The sequence below is a fragment of the Herpailurus yagouaroundi genome, unplaced genomic scaffold (genome assembly GCF_014898765.1).
Source record: "Herpailurus yagouaroundi ecotype Mexico unplaced genomic scaffold, PumYag 140, whole genome shotgun sequence".
Classification (NCBI taxonomy): domain Eukaryota; kingdom Metazoa; phylum Chordata; class Mammalia; order Carnivora; family Felidae; genus Herpailurus; species Herpailurus yagouaroundi.
In genome coordinates this window covers 80,421,710-80,439,109 of record NW_024412395.1, presented here as the reverse complement: position 1 = coordinate 80,439,109, position 17,400 = coordinate 80,421,710, and the positions used below count along the sequence as shown (strand labels likewise).

Here is a 17,400-nt window from a genome sequence, read left to right as displayed (position 1 = left end):
TCTAGTGAACAGAAAGTAGCAACCAATCTAACTTACTTAGGTAAGACATTTGCATGTCAGAGGTTGTAGGAAGAATTCTGACAAAAATTCAGGGATCTTCTACCTCATTGAAATTTTGAGGAGCCAGTGGTATGGGACTTGTCAAGATAATCTTGCTAAGGTGAAAGATAAGTTGTTGTAACTGGCCCTTCCTATAACTAAAACAGAGGCACAACACTGGTGGCTTTTTTGGATTTTGGAGACAACTTATTCCTCATTTGGGTGTGCTATTCTGGCCCATCTAACAAGTGACTGGAAAATATATATATATATATCTATCTTCTTTCCCCTCCTCATATCTTACCATCATGTAACATAAGCTATATTGACTTTATATTATAATTGACTTTATATTCTATTTAAGTATTGTTAAACTTGCATCACACTATTTAAGTTTCAGGGTATTAAGAAGAGTAAACATCACTCAAAGACTTTTATTCTTTTCTGGGGAAGAGGCTAGTGAGTTTTTGGTTGTATGCAGGATAGTTGTGTCATGTTATTGTTCTCATTTGGAGATCAAATATGTTTTAAAGAGATGCTTCTGGGTGTCAGGTTGACAAGTGGTGCGTGGACTTGTGATGATTAATTTTATGTATCAACTTGACCAGGCCATAAAATAGAGATTTAGATCTAGAGGTTGGGAGAGAGGTCTGGGATTAAACTCTCTTTCTTTCTTTCTTTCTTTCTTTCTTTCTTTCTTTCTTTCTCTCTCTCTTTCTTTCTCTCTTTCTTTCTCTCTTTCTTTCTCTCTTTCTCTCTTTCTCTCTTTCTTTCTTTCTTTCTTTCTTTCTTTCTTTCTTTCTTTCTTTCTTTCATGTTTGTTTATTTTTGAGAGAAAGACAAAACACAAACAGGGGAGGGACAGAGAGAGGGAGACAGAGTCTGAACCAGGCTCCAAGCTCTGAGCTGTCAGCGCATAGCCCAATGCGGGGCTTGAACCCATGGACCATGAGATCATGACCTGAGCCAAAGTCAGACGCTCAACCAACTGAGCCACCCAGGCACCTCTGGGCTTAAACACTTTCTACTCCTCATTAGAACTTCAGGTCCTTATCTCCTTTCCCATCCCTGCTGCCCATCTTTGTAGTAAGAGTGCTCAAGAGAGCACTTCTGTCAGGATCTCTGATCTTTTTCTTTTTTCCTAGCTCTACCCTCTGATGGTTCAAGGTAGACAGGTGAGATTGCAATGTAGAATTGATAGCTACCACTGATTTTAGAAGTGTCGTTTGTGTAATTTCAATATTTAACATTATAACCATTTTTGCAGAAATGTAATTACACCACAGCCAATAGAATATCCAGCATTCCTATCCCCAGACCTGAATGTTACTGTTGGGATGCCAACTGCAATGCCCCAATCCAACCAGCCATCTGTAGTGCGACTTGAAAAACTTCAGCAACAACCTCGGGAAAGGAAAAAAAAAAAAAAAAAAAGTCATCATCTCATTTGTGTGTTATTTGTACATTAATTTTTTCTTTTGAGACATGAGCTTTAGATATTTGTTTAGAAAGGTCAATGAAATGACAGGAAAAGAGGTGATAACTTATTTATAAGGGAGAAAGTATAATACTTGCTCTACTCTTGACTCAACAATGTATTCTATAGGTGTCTTGTGCTTTTTTCTGTATTTCCCATCCTTTTTTCTCTATGCTTCAGTGTAAATAATTTCTCCCATCGTATCTTACAGTTCACTGGTTCTTTTTTCTTTGTTTCTAATCTGTTGTTAAACCAATTGAATTCTTTTGTGTGTGTATGGGTTTTTTTTTTTAAGTTTATTTATTTTGAGAGAGAGGAGAGAGAGAGAGTGAGCTGAGGAGGAGTAGAGAGAAGGAAAGAGAGAGAAAACCAAGAAGCTCCACACTGTCAAGTGCAGAGCCTGATGTGGGGTTCAAACTCACAAACCATAAAATCATGACCTGAACTGAAATCTGGAGTCAGACACTTGACCGACTGATCCACCCAGATACTCCAAACCAATTGAATTCTTAATTTCAGTTACTTTATTGAAGTTATTTTCCTTTATTTTATAGTTTCCACTTCTCTACCAAAATCCCCTGACTTCTCTTTGAATTCTTTGAACATATTAGTCATTGCTATTTTTTTAAGTTTATTTATTGGGATACCTGGGTGGCTCGGTTAAGCGTCCAACTTCAGCTCAGATCATGATCTCAACATTCATCAGTTCGACCCCATGTCAGGCTCTGTGCTGTGCTCCAGCTCAGAGCCTGGAGCCCACTTCAGATTCCGCATCTCCTTCTCTCTCTGCCCCTCCTCCCCTTGCACTCTGTGCCTCTCTCAAAAATAAAAACATTAAAAAAATTTTTTTAGGTTTATTTATTTTGAGAGAGAGAGCAAGAGAGAATGCATACACATGAGCGGGGAAGGGACAGAGAGGGAGGGAGAGAGAGACTACAAAGCAGGCTCCACACCGTCAGCATAGAGCCTGACATGGGGCTTGATCTCACAAACTATGAGGTCATGACCTGAGCCGAGATCAAGATTTGGCTGCTTCACCGATTGAGCCACCCAGGCACCCCAACCATTGCTATTTTAAAGTTCATCTGTGGTGACTTTATTATCTGGATCTCCTGTAGGTCTGTTTCTATTGGGTTTTTTCCCCTCATAATTTTCAGTCAAGCCTTACATTCTCATATACCTAGCTATTTTTATTGAGTGCCAAACATTGTATCTGTAGAACTAATTTGTGGCTCTTGATTGTATATTCTTACAGGGAGGATAGACACTTGCATCTGTCAGCCAACTAGACTAGGAAACTAGCAATCCCAGATCACCTTAATTCACTTGAGATTGAGATTGAAATGATTTAGGTTTGTTTCCTATGAGGATTAGTCTTTTAATGGTCTAATCTTATTCCTAGTAGTAGGACTGGGACTAGTGTGAGGCAAGTAAGTCACAAGACAAGGAGGCTCTTATTCTCGTGGTTTAACCTTTTGGGGTCCCAACTGAAAGCCTAGATGTTTACCTTGGCTTTTCATCCTTGGCAGGGTCTGAACTCTGCTTTTTGTTCCCTAATTCTGGCATATCTATCTCCAGGCTCTGCTCATTTTCTTAACTCTTAGCCACCACAAATGCCTGGAAGGAAAAATGGTACCAAATGATGGGGCTTATTGTCTCTGAAATTCCTATAATCTTGGATCTGTAAATCCTTGATGCTTTTGTAACTGACTGATGCTTTCAGACACAATTTTTTAAAATTTTTATTAAAAAAATTTTTTTAATGTTTATTTATTTTTGAGAGAGAAACAGAGACAGAGTGCAAGTGGGGAAGTGGCAGATAGAGAGGAAACACAGAATCTGAAGTAGGCTCCAGGCTCTGAGCTGTCAGCACAGAGCCCGACACAGGGCTCTAATTCATAGCGAGATCCTGACCTGAGCTGAAGTTGGACTCTTAAGCAACTGAGCTATCGAGGTGCCCCACTTTCAAATACAATTTTTAAAAAATATATTGTCCAGCCTTTTTAGTTGTGTAGTTAGATGGTTTATCTGAAGTAACCTAGTCCACCATTGCCAGAAGCAGAACTCCTTGGTGACTTAAAAAATGATTATTTATGTTGAATACATTTTTTACTCAGACTCATAACTTATTAATTCATTAACATTGAGCTGAATGACCAAAGAACCCTTTTATCCTCTATTCTGATGTTTTATTCATTTAGTAACATTATTGAATACCTAGTGTGTGTCAGGCACTATTATAGGGTACTAGATATACAATGGTGATTTTTAAAAACATATTTGTTAGTGTCCTCTTTCCTTCTTTGTAAGCATAATGAAGGTTTATCAATACCCCCATCCCACCCCCACCAAAGTCTGCTGTTAGTTTCATTGATTTTTTTTTTTCTGTTGTCTTTTTAGTTTCTATTTTCCCCCACTCTGGTCTTTGTTATTTCCTTTGTTTTACTAATTTTGACTTAGTTCTTTTTCCTGGTTCCTTGAAGTATAAAATTATTTGAGATCTTTCTTTTTCTTATTGTAAATGCTTACTGCTTTTAACTTACCTCTTAGAAGTGTTTTTGCTACATCCCATAAGTTTTGATATGTTGTATTTCCATTTTGATTTGTCTCAAGATATTTAAAAATATTTTTCTTTTGGTTTCCTCTTTGACCCATTGGTTATTCAGTAGCATGTTGCTTAATCTCCACTGAAAATTTGTGAAATTAGCAGTTTCTTCTCGGAATTGATTATGGTCAGAAAGGATGCTTGATATGATTTTAGTCATCTTAAATTTATGAGTACTTGTTTTATGGCCTAACATATCTATCCTGAAGAATGTTTCACATGTACTTAAGATGACCATTGGATGGAATGTTCTATAGAAGTATTAACTCTGTGATTTAATGTGTAGTTTAGCTTCAGTGTTTCTTTATAAATTTTATGTTTGGTTGATCTATCTATTGATGTAAGTGGGGTTTTAAAGTCCCTTACTATTATTATATTGCTGTCTCTTTCTTCCTTCATATCTGTTCACATTTGGTTTACATATTTAGGTGCTTCTATGTTGAGTGCATAACTGTTTACAAATGTCATATTCTCTTGTTGGATTGACCCCTTTATCATTATATAGTGATCTTTGTCTCTCATTACAGTCTTTGGCTTAAAGTCTATTTTGTGTGCTATAAGTATTAGTAGTCCTACACTCTTTTGGTTCCTGTTTGCATGGAATATCTTTTTCCATAGCTTTTCTTTCAGTCAGTAGGTGTCCTTTAAGCTTAAGTGTCTCTCTTGTAGGCAGCATATAGTTGGGTCTTGGGTGTTTTTTTTTTTTAATCAGCTACTCTGTCTTTTGATTGGAGAATTTAGTCTGTTTACATTTAAAGTAATTATTAAAAAGTATGGACTTACTATTGCTATTTTGTTCATTATTTTCTGGCTGTTTTTTAAATTCCTTTGTTCCCCTCTTATTTTCTTGCTGTCTTCTTTTGTGATTTGATGGTTATTTGCAATGGTACACTTAGATTCCTTTATCTTTTGTGTATCTACTCTAGGTTTTTCTTTGTGGTTTACCAGGAGGCTTACAAAACACATATTTAAAACAGTCTATTTTAAGCTGATAACAATTTAACTTCGAATGTAATAAAGCTCTGTATTTTTATCCCCCCCCCCATTTTATACTTCTGATGTCACAGTTTGCATCTTTTTACTTTATCTTATTTATTTGTTGAGTAATTTAACAAATTATTGTAGTTATAGTAATTTTTTTGAGTTTTTTTGTCTCTTAACCTTCATATCAGGGTTATATGTGATTCACCCCCCACCATTACAATATTAGAATATCCTGAATTTAACTATATATTTACCTTTGCCAGTGAGATTTATAGTTTCATATGCTTTTATGTTACTGATTCGTATCCTTTTTGTTTGGCTTGAAGAAGTCCCTTTGTAACATTTATTGTAGGACTGGTCTAGTGGTGATGAACCCTTTTAGGTTTTGTTTGTCTAGAAAATTTTAATTTCTCCTTCGATTCTGAAGGACAACTTTGTCATGTAGAGTATTCTTGGTTGACAGGTTTTTTGTTGTTTTGTTGTTGTTGTTGTTGTTGTTGTTTTACTTTTGGCACTTTGAATATATCATGCCACTTTCTTCTGGCCTGGAAAGATTCTGCTGAAAAATATGATAGCTTTCTTTCCCGCCCCCGCCCCCCCCCCAAGTTAGTTAACATACAGTGTAGTCTTGGCTTTAAGAGTAGAACCCAGTGATTCATCTCTTACATATGACACCCAGTGCTCATCCTAAAGAGTGCTCCCCTTAATGCCCGTCACGCGTTTAACTCACACCCCACCCCCACATCCCTACCAACCCTCACTTCTCTGCTTTTAAGAGTCTCTTATGGTTTGCCTCCCTCTGTGTTTTTATCTTATTTTTCCTTCCCTTCCTCTATGGTCATCTGTTAAGTTTCTCCAATTCCACATATGAGTGAAATCATATGATAACTCTTTCTCTGACTTATTTCACTTAGCATTAATACCCTCCAGTTTCATCCACATTGTCGCAAATGGCAAGATTTCATTCTTTTTCATTGACGAGTATTATTCTGCTGTGTGTGTGTGTGTGCATGTGTGTGTATGTATCACACATGTTCTTTATCCTTTCATCAGTTGATGGACATTTGGGCTCTTTCCATAATTTGGCTATTGTTGATAGTGCCGCTATAAATATTGGGGTGCATGTGCCCCTTTGAGTCAGCATTTTTGTATCCTTTGGTTAAATTCCTAGTAATGCAACTGCTGGGTCATAGAGTAGTTCTATTTTTAATTTTTTGAGGAAGCTCTACACTGTTTTCCAGAGTGGCTACACCAGTTTTCATTCCCACTAATAGTACAATAGGGTTCCCATTTCTATACATCCTCGCCAACATCTATTGTTGCCTGAGTTGTTAATTTTAGCTACTCTGACCAGTGTGAGGTGGTATGTCACAGTGGTTTTGATTATCTTTTCATGTGTTTGTTTGCCATCTGGATGTCGTCTTTGGAAAAATGTTTATTCATGTCTTCTGCCCAGTTCTTCACAGGATTATTTGATTTGGGGGTGTTGAGTTTAGTAAGTTCTTTATTGATTTTGGATACTAACCCTGTATCCAGCATGTCATTTGCAAGTATCTTCTCCCATTCTATCGGTTGCCTTTTAGTTTGGTTGATTGTTTCCCTTGCTGTGTAGAAGCTTTATTTATTTATTTATTTAGTTAGTTAGTTAGTTAGTTATTATCATTATTATCATTATCATCGTTTTTAACGTTTATTTATTTTTGAGAAGAGAGAAACAGAGCATGAGTGGGGAGGAGAGAGAAAGAGGGAGACACAGAATCTGAAACAGGCTCCAGGCTCTGAGCTGTCAGCACAGAGCCCGACGTGGGGCTTGAACTCACAGACCGTGAGATCATGACCTGAGCTGAAGTCGGACGCTCAACTGACTGAGCCACCCAGGTGCCCCTATTATTTTTTTTAAGGTTTATTCATTTTTCAGAGACAGAGCATGAGTGGGGGAGGAGCAAAGAGAGAGGGAGACAAAGAATATGAAGCAGGCTTCAGGCTCTGAGCTGTCAGCACAGAGCCCGATGCAGGGCTCGAACTTCACGGACCATGAGATCATGACCTGAGCCAAAGTTGGAAGCTCAGCCAACTGAGCCACCCAGGTGCCCCTGTAGAAGCTTTTTTTTATCTTGATAAGGTCCCAGTAGTTCACTTTTGCTTTGATTTCCTTTGCCTCTAGAGACATGTCAAGTAAGAAGTTGTTGCTGAGTTGTGGCTGTGGCTGAGGTTGCTGTCTGTTTTCTCCTGTAGGATTTTGATGGTTTTCTGTCTCAGATTTAGGTCTTTCATCCATTTTGAATTTGTTTTTGTGTATGGTGTAAGAAAGTGGTCCAGGGCCTGGCACTTTAGAAAGTGCGTTTGGAGTGTGCTTTGTGTACTCTGTTGTGTTTTGACTGCTCTATCCCACTGGTCAGTCCTCTGCAAAGCTCCTCCTTGCTTATAGTGGTGGAGTGTTTGGACCTTCAACCAAGTGTGCTTTGATGTGTTCATTGAAGTAACCCTGTAACAAAAAAGAAAAAGTGGGTGGGTGCTGATAGTTTTTTGTTGTTCCATTTTATATGGAATTAATTTTCCTGAAATTTTTTATAAGAGGTTTGGTTTAGAAAGCTTCACAAGCTTTACAGAACTCCCATTTCTGATGTTTTCATTTGGTGTTAAAATATATGAATTGCTGTCTAAGATTTTCTGGAGCCTGTCCTGGATTAGAGACCTGGTTGGTCAGTTTTAAGCATTCACAGTGGTTAGACTGCTCCAGTCCTTTTAATGGTTGACATAAATCCTTTGTACTCACTTGCTATTGGAATGAGCGAAACTCTCCCAGTTTTAACTGCTATTCTCAAATTGGCCTGCTGTACTTTCATCTAACTACCTGTTGGCTATTTTGAGGTTCTCTTATTTTCAGGTGCCTCTTTTATACCTGTTGTCTTCTGCCATATATACACTGATACCTTGAAGGTCTTATGTATATGTTTTGGGATTCATAGAGATACCTTGTCACATGATTTTGTTGTAAATGTTGCCCATAGGTTTTTGGGTTTGTTACTGAGCTACTCTGAATATTTTTATGTAGAGATTTGAGAAGATTAAAAACCTATGCTACCCCTGCTGGCATTATCTTCTAGTGTTTCCCTCTTTGGCTAAACTTTCATATTTATAATAATTTTATCTATAGTATCATTTGGGAGAATTTAAACAGTCATACCTACAAATAACGACAATTAAGATTTTTTTTATTCCCAGTTCTTACACTTGAATTTTGTTTTCTTCTCTTATGATGCTAGCTAGAAGCTCTAGTCAGTGTCTAATATAAATGGCAAGGGTGGGCATCCTTGTTTTGTTGATGATCTTTAAAGGCAACACTTCTGGCATTTAATAGTTAAAAGCATTATTTATATAGGGTTTTTACATATAGATATGCTATACCAGGTTAAGTAAATAATTCCATTTTGCTTCTAGTTTTATAAGTTTTTTTAAAAAAATTCATAAATGGATGTTGGATTTTGCCAAGTTCTTTGTCTCTTTTAATCAGTTAAATTGTGTTTATATTTTCTAATGTCAATGTCAAAATATCCTTATATACATGGAATAAATCCTACTTGTTCATTATATATTATCTTTCTATATACTACTGGATTTTTATACTAAAATTATATCTGTTTGTAATATTTGCATCTATGTTCATGAATGAGATGAGACTAATTTTCCTTTTTTGTAATGTCCTTATTTAGGGTTAATTACAGTAATAGTGTCCTAATGAAATGAATTGGGAAACATATCCTCTTTCCATTTAGTTCTTGTCAGTTACATCTTTAGGTGACTAAAGCCTTTTGAAATTTCTTGGATTAGAAGCTAAATTCCTATTTTTTCATTTGTTTTGTTCCAGAAAATATCATGTATATATTGGGTAATTTATAACATATGTATATACAAGTTTAATGAGACCTATATATTGAATAACTTCTAAAACATGTATGTATAGCTTAAATAAAGATAATAAGACTGTTGCCTAGATATTTATTCATCACCATATTTGGAAGTCCTAGCCACAGCAGTCAGACAACAAAATGAAATAAGAGGCATCCATATTGAAAAGGAAGAAGTAAAATTATCACTATTTGCAGATGACATGATACTCTATATAAAAAACCCAAAAGATTCCACCAAAAAGTTGCTAGAACTGATATACAAATTCACTAAAGTTGTGGGATACAATAGCAGCATACAGAAATCTATTGCATTTCTATACACACCAATAATGAAATAGCAGAAAGAGAAATCAAGGAATCAATCCCATTTACAATTACACCAAAAACCATGAGATACCTAAGAATAAACCTAACCAAAGTACAGGTGAAAGACCTGTACTCTGAAAACTATAAAACACTGATGAAAGAAATTGAAGATGACACAAACAAGTGGAAAATCACTCCATGCTCCTGGATTGGAAGAGCAAATATTGTTAAAATGTCCATGCTACCCAAAGCAATCTACACATTTAATGCAATCCCTATCAAAATACCACCAACATTCTTCACAGAGCTAGAACAAACAATCCTAAAATTTGTATGGAATGACAAAAGACCCCAATAGCCAAAGCCACCTTGAAAAAGAAAAGCAAAACTGGAGGCATCACAATTCTGGACTTTAAGTTATGTTACAAAGCTGTAATCATCAAGACAGTATGGTACTGGCACAAAAACAGACACATAAATCAATAGAACCGAATAGAAAACCCAGAAATGAACCCACAACTATATGGTCAATTAGTCTTTGACAAAGCAAGAAAGAATATTCAATGGGAAAAAGACAGTCTCTTCAACAGATGGTGTTGGGAAAACTGAACAGCAACATGCAAAAGAATGAAACTGGATCACTTTTTTACCACCACACACAAAAATGAATTCTAAATGGATTAAAAACCTAAATATGAGACAGACAACCATTAAAATCCTAGATAACAGAGGCAGTAACCTCTTTGACATCAGCCATAGGAACTTCTTACTAGCTATGTCTCCTGAGGCAAGGGAAACAAAAGCAAAAATGAACTGTTGGGACTTCATCAAAATAAACACCTTCTGCACAGTGAAGGAAACAATCAACAAAACTAAAAGCAACCCATGGAATGAGAGAAGATATTTGTGAATGACATATCTGATAAAGGGTTAGTATCTAAAATATATAAAGAACTTAGACATCTCAACACCCTAAAACCAATTAAAGAATGGGCAGAAGATATGAATAGACATTTTCCCAAAGAAGACATCCAGATGGCCAACAGACATGTAAAAAGATGCTCAGGGAAATACAAATCAAAACTGCAATGAGATACCCCTTACACCTGTCAGAATGGCTAAAATGAACAACACAAGAAACAACCAATGGATAAAGGAGAGCCATCTTACACTGTTGGTGGGAATGCAAACTAGTGCAGCTACTTAGGACAAAACAGTATGGAGGTTCCTCAAAAAGTTAAAAATCCAGCAATGGCACTACTAGGTATTTACCCAAAGAATACAAAAAATACTAATTCAAAGGGATACATGCACCCCAATGTTTATAGCAGCATTATCAACAGTAGCCAAATTATGGAAAGAGCCCAAATGTCCGTTAACTGATGAGTTGATAAAGACACACACACACACACACACACACACACACACACACACACACACACACACACATATCACTCAGGCATAAAGAAGAATGAAATGTTGCTATTTGCAATGACATGGATGGAGCTAGAGTATTATGCTAAGTGAAATAAGTCAGAGAAAGACAAATACCATATGATTTCACTCATAGGCAGAATTTAAAAAACAAAGGAAATGATCATAGGGGGAAAAAGAGAGAAACCAAGAAACAGCCTCTTAGCTATAGAGAACAAGCTAAGGGTTACCAGAGGGGAGGTCGGAGGGAGTGATGGGTTAAATGAGTGATGGTGATTAAAGAGTGTACTTAGTGTGATGCACACCAGGTGTTGTATGGAAATTTTGAATCACTAAATTGTACACCTGAAACTAATATTACATTGTATATTAACTAACTGGAATTTGAATAAAAACTTAAATCATCACTATCAAAAATGTGTTTTGTGTGCCGTTAGGAGATTCCATCCTCTCCTCAACCCTCCTCAGGTAGCTACTGCTCTCATTTTTATTATAATCATTCCTTTCTTTCATATTCTTTTTTTCTTTTTTAATTTTTTTTTTAACGTTTATTTATTTTTGGGACAGAGAGAGACAGAGCATGAACGGGGGAGGGGCAGAGAGAGAGGGAGACACAGAATCGGAAACAGGCTCCAGGCTCTGAGCCATCAGCCCAGAGCCTGATGCGGGGCTCGAACTCACAGACCGCGAGATCGTGACCTGGCTGAAGTCGGACACTTAACCGACTGCGCCACCCAGGCGCCCCTCATATTCTTAATATATTGCTGGTTTGCCTCTCAGAACATTTTATAAGTGTATCATACTGAATGTATTCTTCTGTGAATCATGCCATATATGTTCTTCTGTCACTTATTTTTTAAATGTATACCTGATTTCTTTCTTTAGGCTGGAAAAAATGAAAAAAGAATATAGGAATCTGAGTACATGGATAGAAAAAGCTAGCTATTTAGAAGGAGTTCTTACCCCAAAATTGGCCAATAAAGAATGTAAGGTAATTAACGTAATACATTCTCCATATCTAACTTCTAATACTGTTTATTTAAAAAAGATTATGATAATTAAAAGTGGTAATAAGATATTGCTTAGTTCTTGATATATAAAATGCTATTCATGATTCATGTACTTTCCTATTTTCCTAATGTGACATTCAATAAATGCTAGCTAATAATTTGTAAGGTTTGGTTTTTTAACAGCTTTGTTAAGATATAATTCACCTGCTTAAAGTACAGAATTCAGTGACCTTTAGTATATTCACAGAATTGTATGTCCATTGCTATAATCAATTTTCAAACATTATTGCCCCCCAAAGAAACCCCCTAACCAAACCTCTCACACCCCTCTAGCCCTAGACAATAACGAATATCCTTCCTGTTTTCATAGATTTGCTGATCCTAAACATTTCATTTGAGTGGAACCAATGAATATATAGTTCTTTGTGAATTGCTTCTTTAATTTAGCATAGTGTTTTCAGGATTCATCCCATTGTAGCATGTAGCAATACTTTGTTTCTTTTTACTACCAAATAATATTCCACTATATGGATATGTACCACATTTTGTTTATCCTCATCAGTTGATGGACATTTGGATTGTTTTGACTTTTTAGCTGTCATCAGTTATGCTCCTGTGACCATTCATATGCAGATTTTTATGTGGGCATATGTTTGTGATTTTCTTGGGTATATACCTAGGAGTGGAATTGTTAGATCATACAGTAATTCCCTCTTTAACTTTTTCAGGAACTGTCAAACTGTTTTTCATATCAGCTGCACAATTTTACATCCAACCAACAATGTACGAAGGTTCCATATATTCTCCAACACTTGTTATTTTACTTTTCTGTTGTTGTTTTAATTATAGCCATCCTAGTGGTTTGAAGTGGTAACTTTTTGGTAGTGGTTTTGATTTGCCTTTCTCTGATAACCATTGATGTGAACATCTTTTCATGTGTTTACTGGCCATTTGAATATCTTCTTTGATAAATGTTTATTCAAATCCTTTGTTGATTTTAAAAACTGGGTTATTTTTATTTTTTAATTTTTTAACGTTTATTTTTGAGAGAGAGAGAGAGAGGGCAAGCAAGCGTGAGTGGAGGGAGGGGCAGAGAGAGAGACACACACACACACACACACACACACACACACACACAGAATGTGAAGCAGGCTCCAGGCTCTGAGCTGTCAGCACAGAGCCTGACGCAGGGCTCGAACTCACCAACTGTGAGATCATGACCTGAAGTCAGACGCTTAACTGAGTCACCCATGCATCCCTAGGTTATTTTTATTTTTATTGTTCAGTTGTAAGAGTTCTTTATATATTTTGAATACTAGACCTTTGTCACATATATAAGTGAGGTTTAATATTTAGAAATATAATCTAATCAGGGCGCCTGGGTGACTCAGGTAAGCGTCTGACTTTGGCTCAGGTCATGATCTCACTGTTGATGGGTTTGAGCCCCGAGTCGGGCTCTGTACTGACAGCTCAGAGCCTGCAGCCTGCTTCACATTCTGTGTCTCCTTCTCTCCTGTCCCTCCCCTGCTCATGCTCTGTCTCTGTGTTTCAAAATAAATAAACATCAAAAAAATTTTAGAAACCTATATATTTTGACCTGTGGCAATAGAGATTCAAAGAGGTTTCAGTAAATTCATAAAATGTTGACTAAGATCACAGCCTTGAAGTGGTAGTCATAACATACAGATATATTAATGATTTTCAGTGCCTCATTATAATTGGGCATAGTGATACTGCTTTAGGGTAAATTGATTAGCACTTCCTCATACAGAATTAGTATTTTATGGAAAATTTGGGGGGATCTTCATTAAAGGAACTATGGACTTTGTGTTCTTATTAAAACATCAGTATTTTATGAGCTCTTTATAGATTTTGGAGACTAGTCCTTTGTCCGATATGTCATTTGCAAAGATCTTTTCCCATTCCGTTGGTTGCCTTTTCGTTTTGTTGGTTGTTTCCTTTGCTGTGCAGAAGCTTTTTATCTTCATAAGGTGGCAATGAGAAAAAATGAAATATGGCCTTTTGTAGCAACGTGGATGGAACTGGAGAGTGTGATGCTAAGTGAAATAAGCCATACAGAGAAAGACAGATACCATATGGTTTCACTCTTATGTGGATCCTGAGAAACTCAACAGGAACCCATGGGGGAGGGGAAGGAAAAAAAAAAAAAAGGGGGTTAGAGTGGGAGAGAGCCAAAGCATAAGAGACTGTTGAGAACTGAGAGCAAACTGAGGGTTGATGGGGGGTGGGGGGAGGAGAGGGTGGGTGATGGGTATTGAGGAGGGCACCTTTTGGGATGAGCACTGGGTGTTGTATGGAAACCAATTTGACAATAAATTTCATATATAAAAAAAAAATCAGTATTTTATAACAGTCAGGGATCATGCTACCTTATAATTCCTCTTTGCAACTTATAGGCCATAATGTTTTCCAATAAAAAAGTAATCTGTTTTCTGGGTGTATTCTCTTATGTCACTTGAAGTTACAATATTATGTCATTTATCTCATAATCTTTTTCTCTCCTACATTTGTCACTCAAATACCCTATCAATTCTTGGATATCCTCTCCTTGGAACATTAACTCCTAGCTAGAGTATACTCTTTAAAATAGTGTTGTTTGGATTGCTTTTCTCATAAACCCATATTCTTCTGTACATTTTAAAGAAGGTAATAAAAGAAGTTATAAAGGCAGATTAGCTTTGTCAACATTTCTCCAATATCTTTTTTTTTTTTTCTTGTTTCTAGGGAAGTGATACCAATGAGGTACTTGAAAGCCAATTTGAAAAGAAGTCTGAAGATACTGTACTATCAGGTTCAGAAACTTAATTCACATTATTTATTTATTATTAAGATAAAAAGGTGGTTGTATCACAAAAAGAAAATTAATAATTTGCTTTAGGTGGATTTCATTTTTTTCTTGGAAATAAATATGCATCTCATTATAGTTTTACTATTAGGTATTTATTTTGTAACACCTTAAAGAAAAGACTTAGACCCAATTAAGAGTTATTTTTTTTTAATGCTCCTGTATTCCTTGTAAGGACAAGAAAATAGTTATATCTTAACTATGATCTATGAAAAAGGTATATTCTTAAACGTTAGCTGTAGAGGTGTGTGTGTGTGTAAGAGGAAGGAAGACAGCAGAGGACAGGAAATTAAATTAGCATTAAATTTTAGAACTTACCACAAATTATCAATAAGATAATGGAAGAGATTGTTATGGTACTCTTTAAAAAAAATCTCTCTGTTAAAAGATTCATTTAGAAAGTAAGTTAAAATATATGCATAATACTATATCTATAAAATCTTGGATTCTGCCAGTGTAGAATAATGATTTATTGTTGCAAGACTTGTGCCACAAATTACTTCTCTACTTCCCTGCTTCTACCTCCTGGCCACCTTAGCTTTTGATATGTTCTTTTCCTAACCTCTGAGGATCAACCAGACTAGCAGAGCTACTGAATCTTTAGCCTACTCTTCACCTGAAATGCTCGTTTCACGAGTAAGAGAATTGAAGCTTGGAGGTTTACCTCTCTTACTCACTGGTGGTTGCCAACTTTTTTTTCCCCAAAGAGTTTATTTTTATTTTTATTTATTATTATTTGTTTCTTATCCAAAGAGTTTTTTTTTTTTTTTTCTTAGCTGAAGAGTTTATTTCAAGTCTGGTGACTTGTTTTCTTCTGGTATTCCTATATCTTATAGCTTCAGCTAACATTTATTCATCACTGTGTTGCAGGCCTTTACCTGGATTATATAACTCAATCCTCACATCAGTCAGTTGAGGGTGCTATTATTATTTATCCAGATTTTACAGATGAGAAAGCTGAGGATCAAACAGATTAAGTAACCAGTCAAAAGTTACACAGCCATTAACTGATTGGGGTTGAATTTGAACCTCGTCTGTTTGACCCAAGAGCTCAAACATTTGGGGTGCCTGGGTGGCTCAGTTGGTTAAGTGTTGACTCTTGATTTTGGCTCAGGTCATGATCTCACGGTTTGTGATTCCAGCCCTTCATTGGGCTCTGCACTGACAGTGTGGAGCTTGTTTGAAATCCTCTGCCCCTCCCCTATTCTCTCTGTCTGTCTGTCTGTGTCTCTCTCTCAAAATAAGTAAATAAAAACTTTAAAAAGTATATCAAGAGCTCAAGCATTTAACCATATTGCTGCTCACATCTTACATATACTTGGGTCATACCTATAAGATAAGCCATCATTATCCTGTTTTACATATGGGAAAACGAAAGCTCAGAAAAATGGGTAAGCTTACCCCACAGCTAATAGTGACCATAATAAATTTTGTTTTATACTAGACTTAATACATACCTTTGTATCTCAATTTTTTATTCCTTTTTTCTTCCTTTTAGGTTTTCTTTTCTACTTGATAAATATAGACTCTATATTTCTAGAAAAATGTTTATAAGGGCTTCAGTCAGCCTCTTTTGAATGGTCCTAATTTCTCTGGATACATAAAACTTTATTCCAGTATCTTTTTTTCAGTCCCAGCTCTATCACTGACCATACGGGATTTATTTTATTTCCTCTTGACTTGTAGCAAAATATACTGTTTATCTGTTTTTATGTCTTACACTGATGAATCTGAAATCTTACCACTTTATGCATGTTTTCATTTTAAGTCCTCACTTTTTCATTTACCATTCCCCCATCTGCCCAGAGAGTCATCAGCCTGTTTTTACTAAATAGTATTTATGTGTGAATAGCTGCTTTGATTTAAATTTCTCTTTGTTCTTGGCGAGAAAGATCCTAATAGTATCTTATTAGTGTACATATATAAACATGTTTATTTTATAATATAATAATAAAATATTACTATTCACTTATTTACAGATGTCCCCTGTATAAAGAAAGGAGCTGAAACTGCTCCAAGTGAGGTAAGGGAACTTGGAAGAGAACTTCTAATAGTCACTGTTTTTAAAGGGATGAAACATTTATAAATAAAAAAAAATATTTGTGGATGGGGGGAAAAAAGCACCCAAGAAGTTATTCAGGTTTTTATGGTTATTTCTGTTATGGTAGTATCTGTACAATTACATTATTTAGTTGAGTTAATTTATACTCTTAAAAGGGAAATTACAGCATAAAATGGTAATATTTAAAAATACATACGAAGATGGGGACAAAAGATGTTGATGAAGAGAAAGGGGGCAGCAATTAATAAAAGCATAAAGTTAGTTCTGCACATTGATCTTAGAAATTGATGCCACAGACCTAACCACATTCATTACTTTCTCTATGGGTTTATAATCTATGTTTAAAATATAAAGAAAAAAATAGAGTTCACGTAATATTATTTGCATTTTAGCTAATTTTACATAGGAATTCATTCTATAAAGCAATGGATCCCTATGTAAACCAACAAAGAATAAAAGATTTTTCTATACTACTTGACAAATAGGACTTAATATTTTTCATTGTTGGGTGAATGTCTTCTAAATATCAATTGAAGAGTCAACATGTACTGGTTTCCCCAGTCGAAGGAGACAGAGGGGAAAAAAGACAACATAGAGAATTTTTCTTTCTTTTTTTTTTTTAAATATGAAATTTATTGTCAAGTTGGTTTGCATGCAACACCCAGTGCTCATCCCAACAGGTGCCCTCCTCAATACCCATCACCCA

General features: G+C 35.8%; 1 protein-coding gene across 1 annotated transcript in view; it reads left to right on the top strand.

Moving 5' to 3' along the window:
- The window catches only part of CATSPERT (catsper channel auxiliary subunit tau), a 178,326-nt gene that overhangs the window by 79,078 nt on the left and 81,848 nt on the right, over positions 1-17,400 (top strand). Inside the window, 4 exon segments of the mRNA XM_040475854.1 lie at positions 1,307-1,453; positions 11,642-11,747; positions 14,512-14,578; positions 16,612-16,655. Coding sequence (XP_040331788.1) covers positions 1,307-1,453; positions 11,642-11,747; positions 14,512-14,578; positions 16,612-16,655 — 364 coding nt within the window.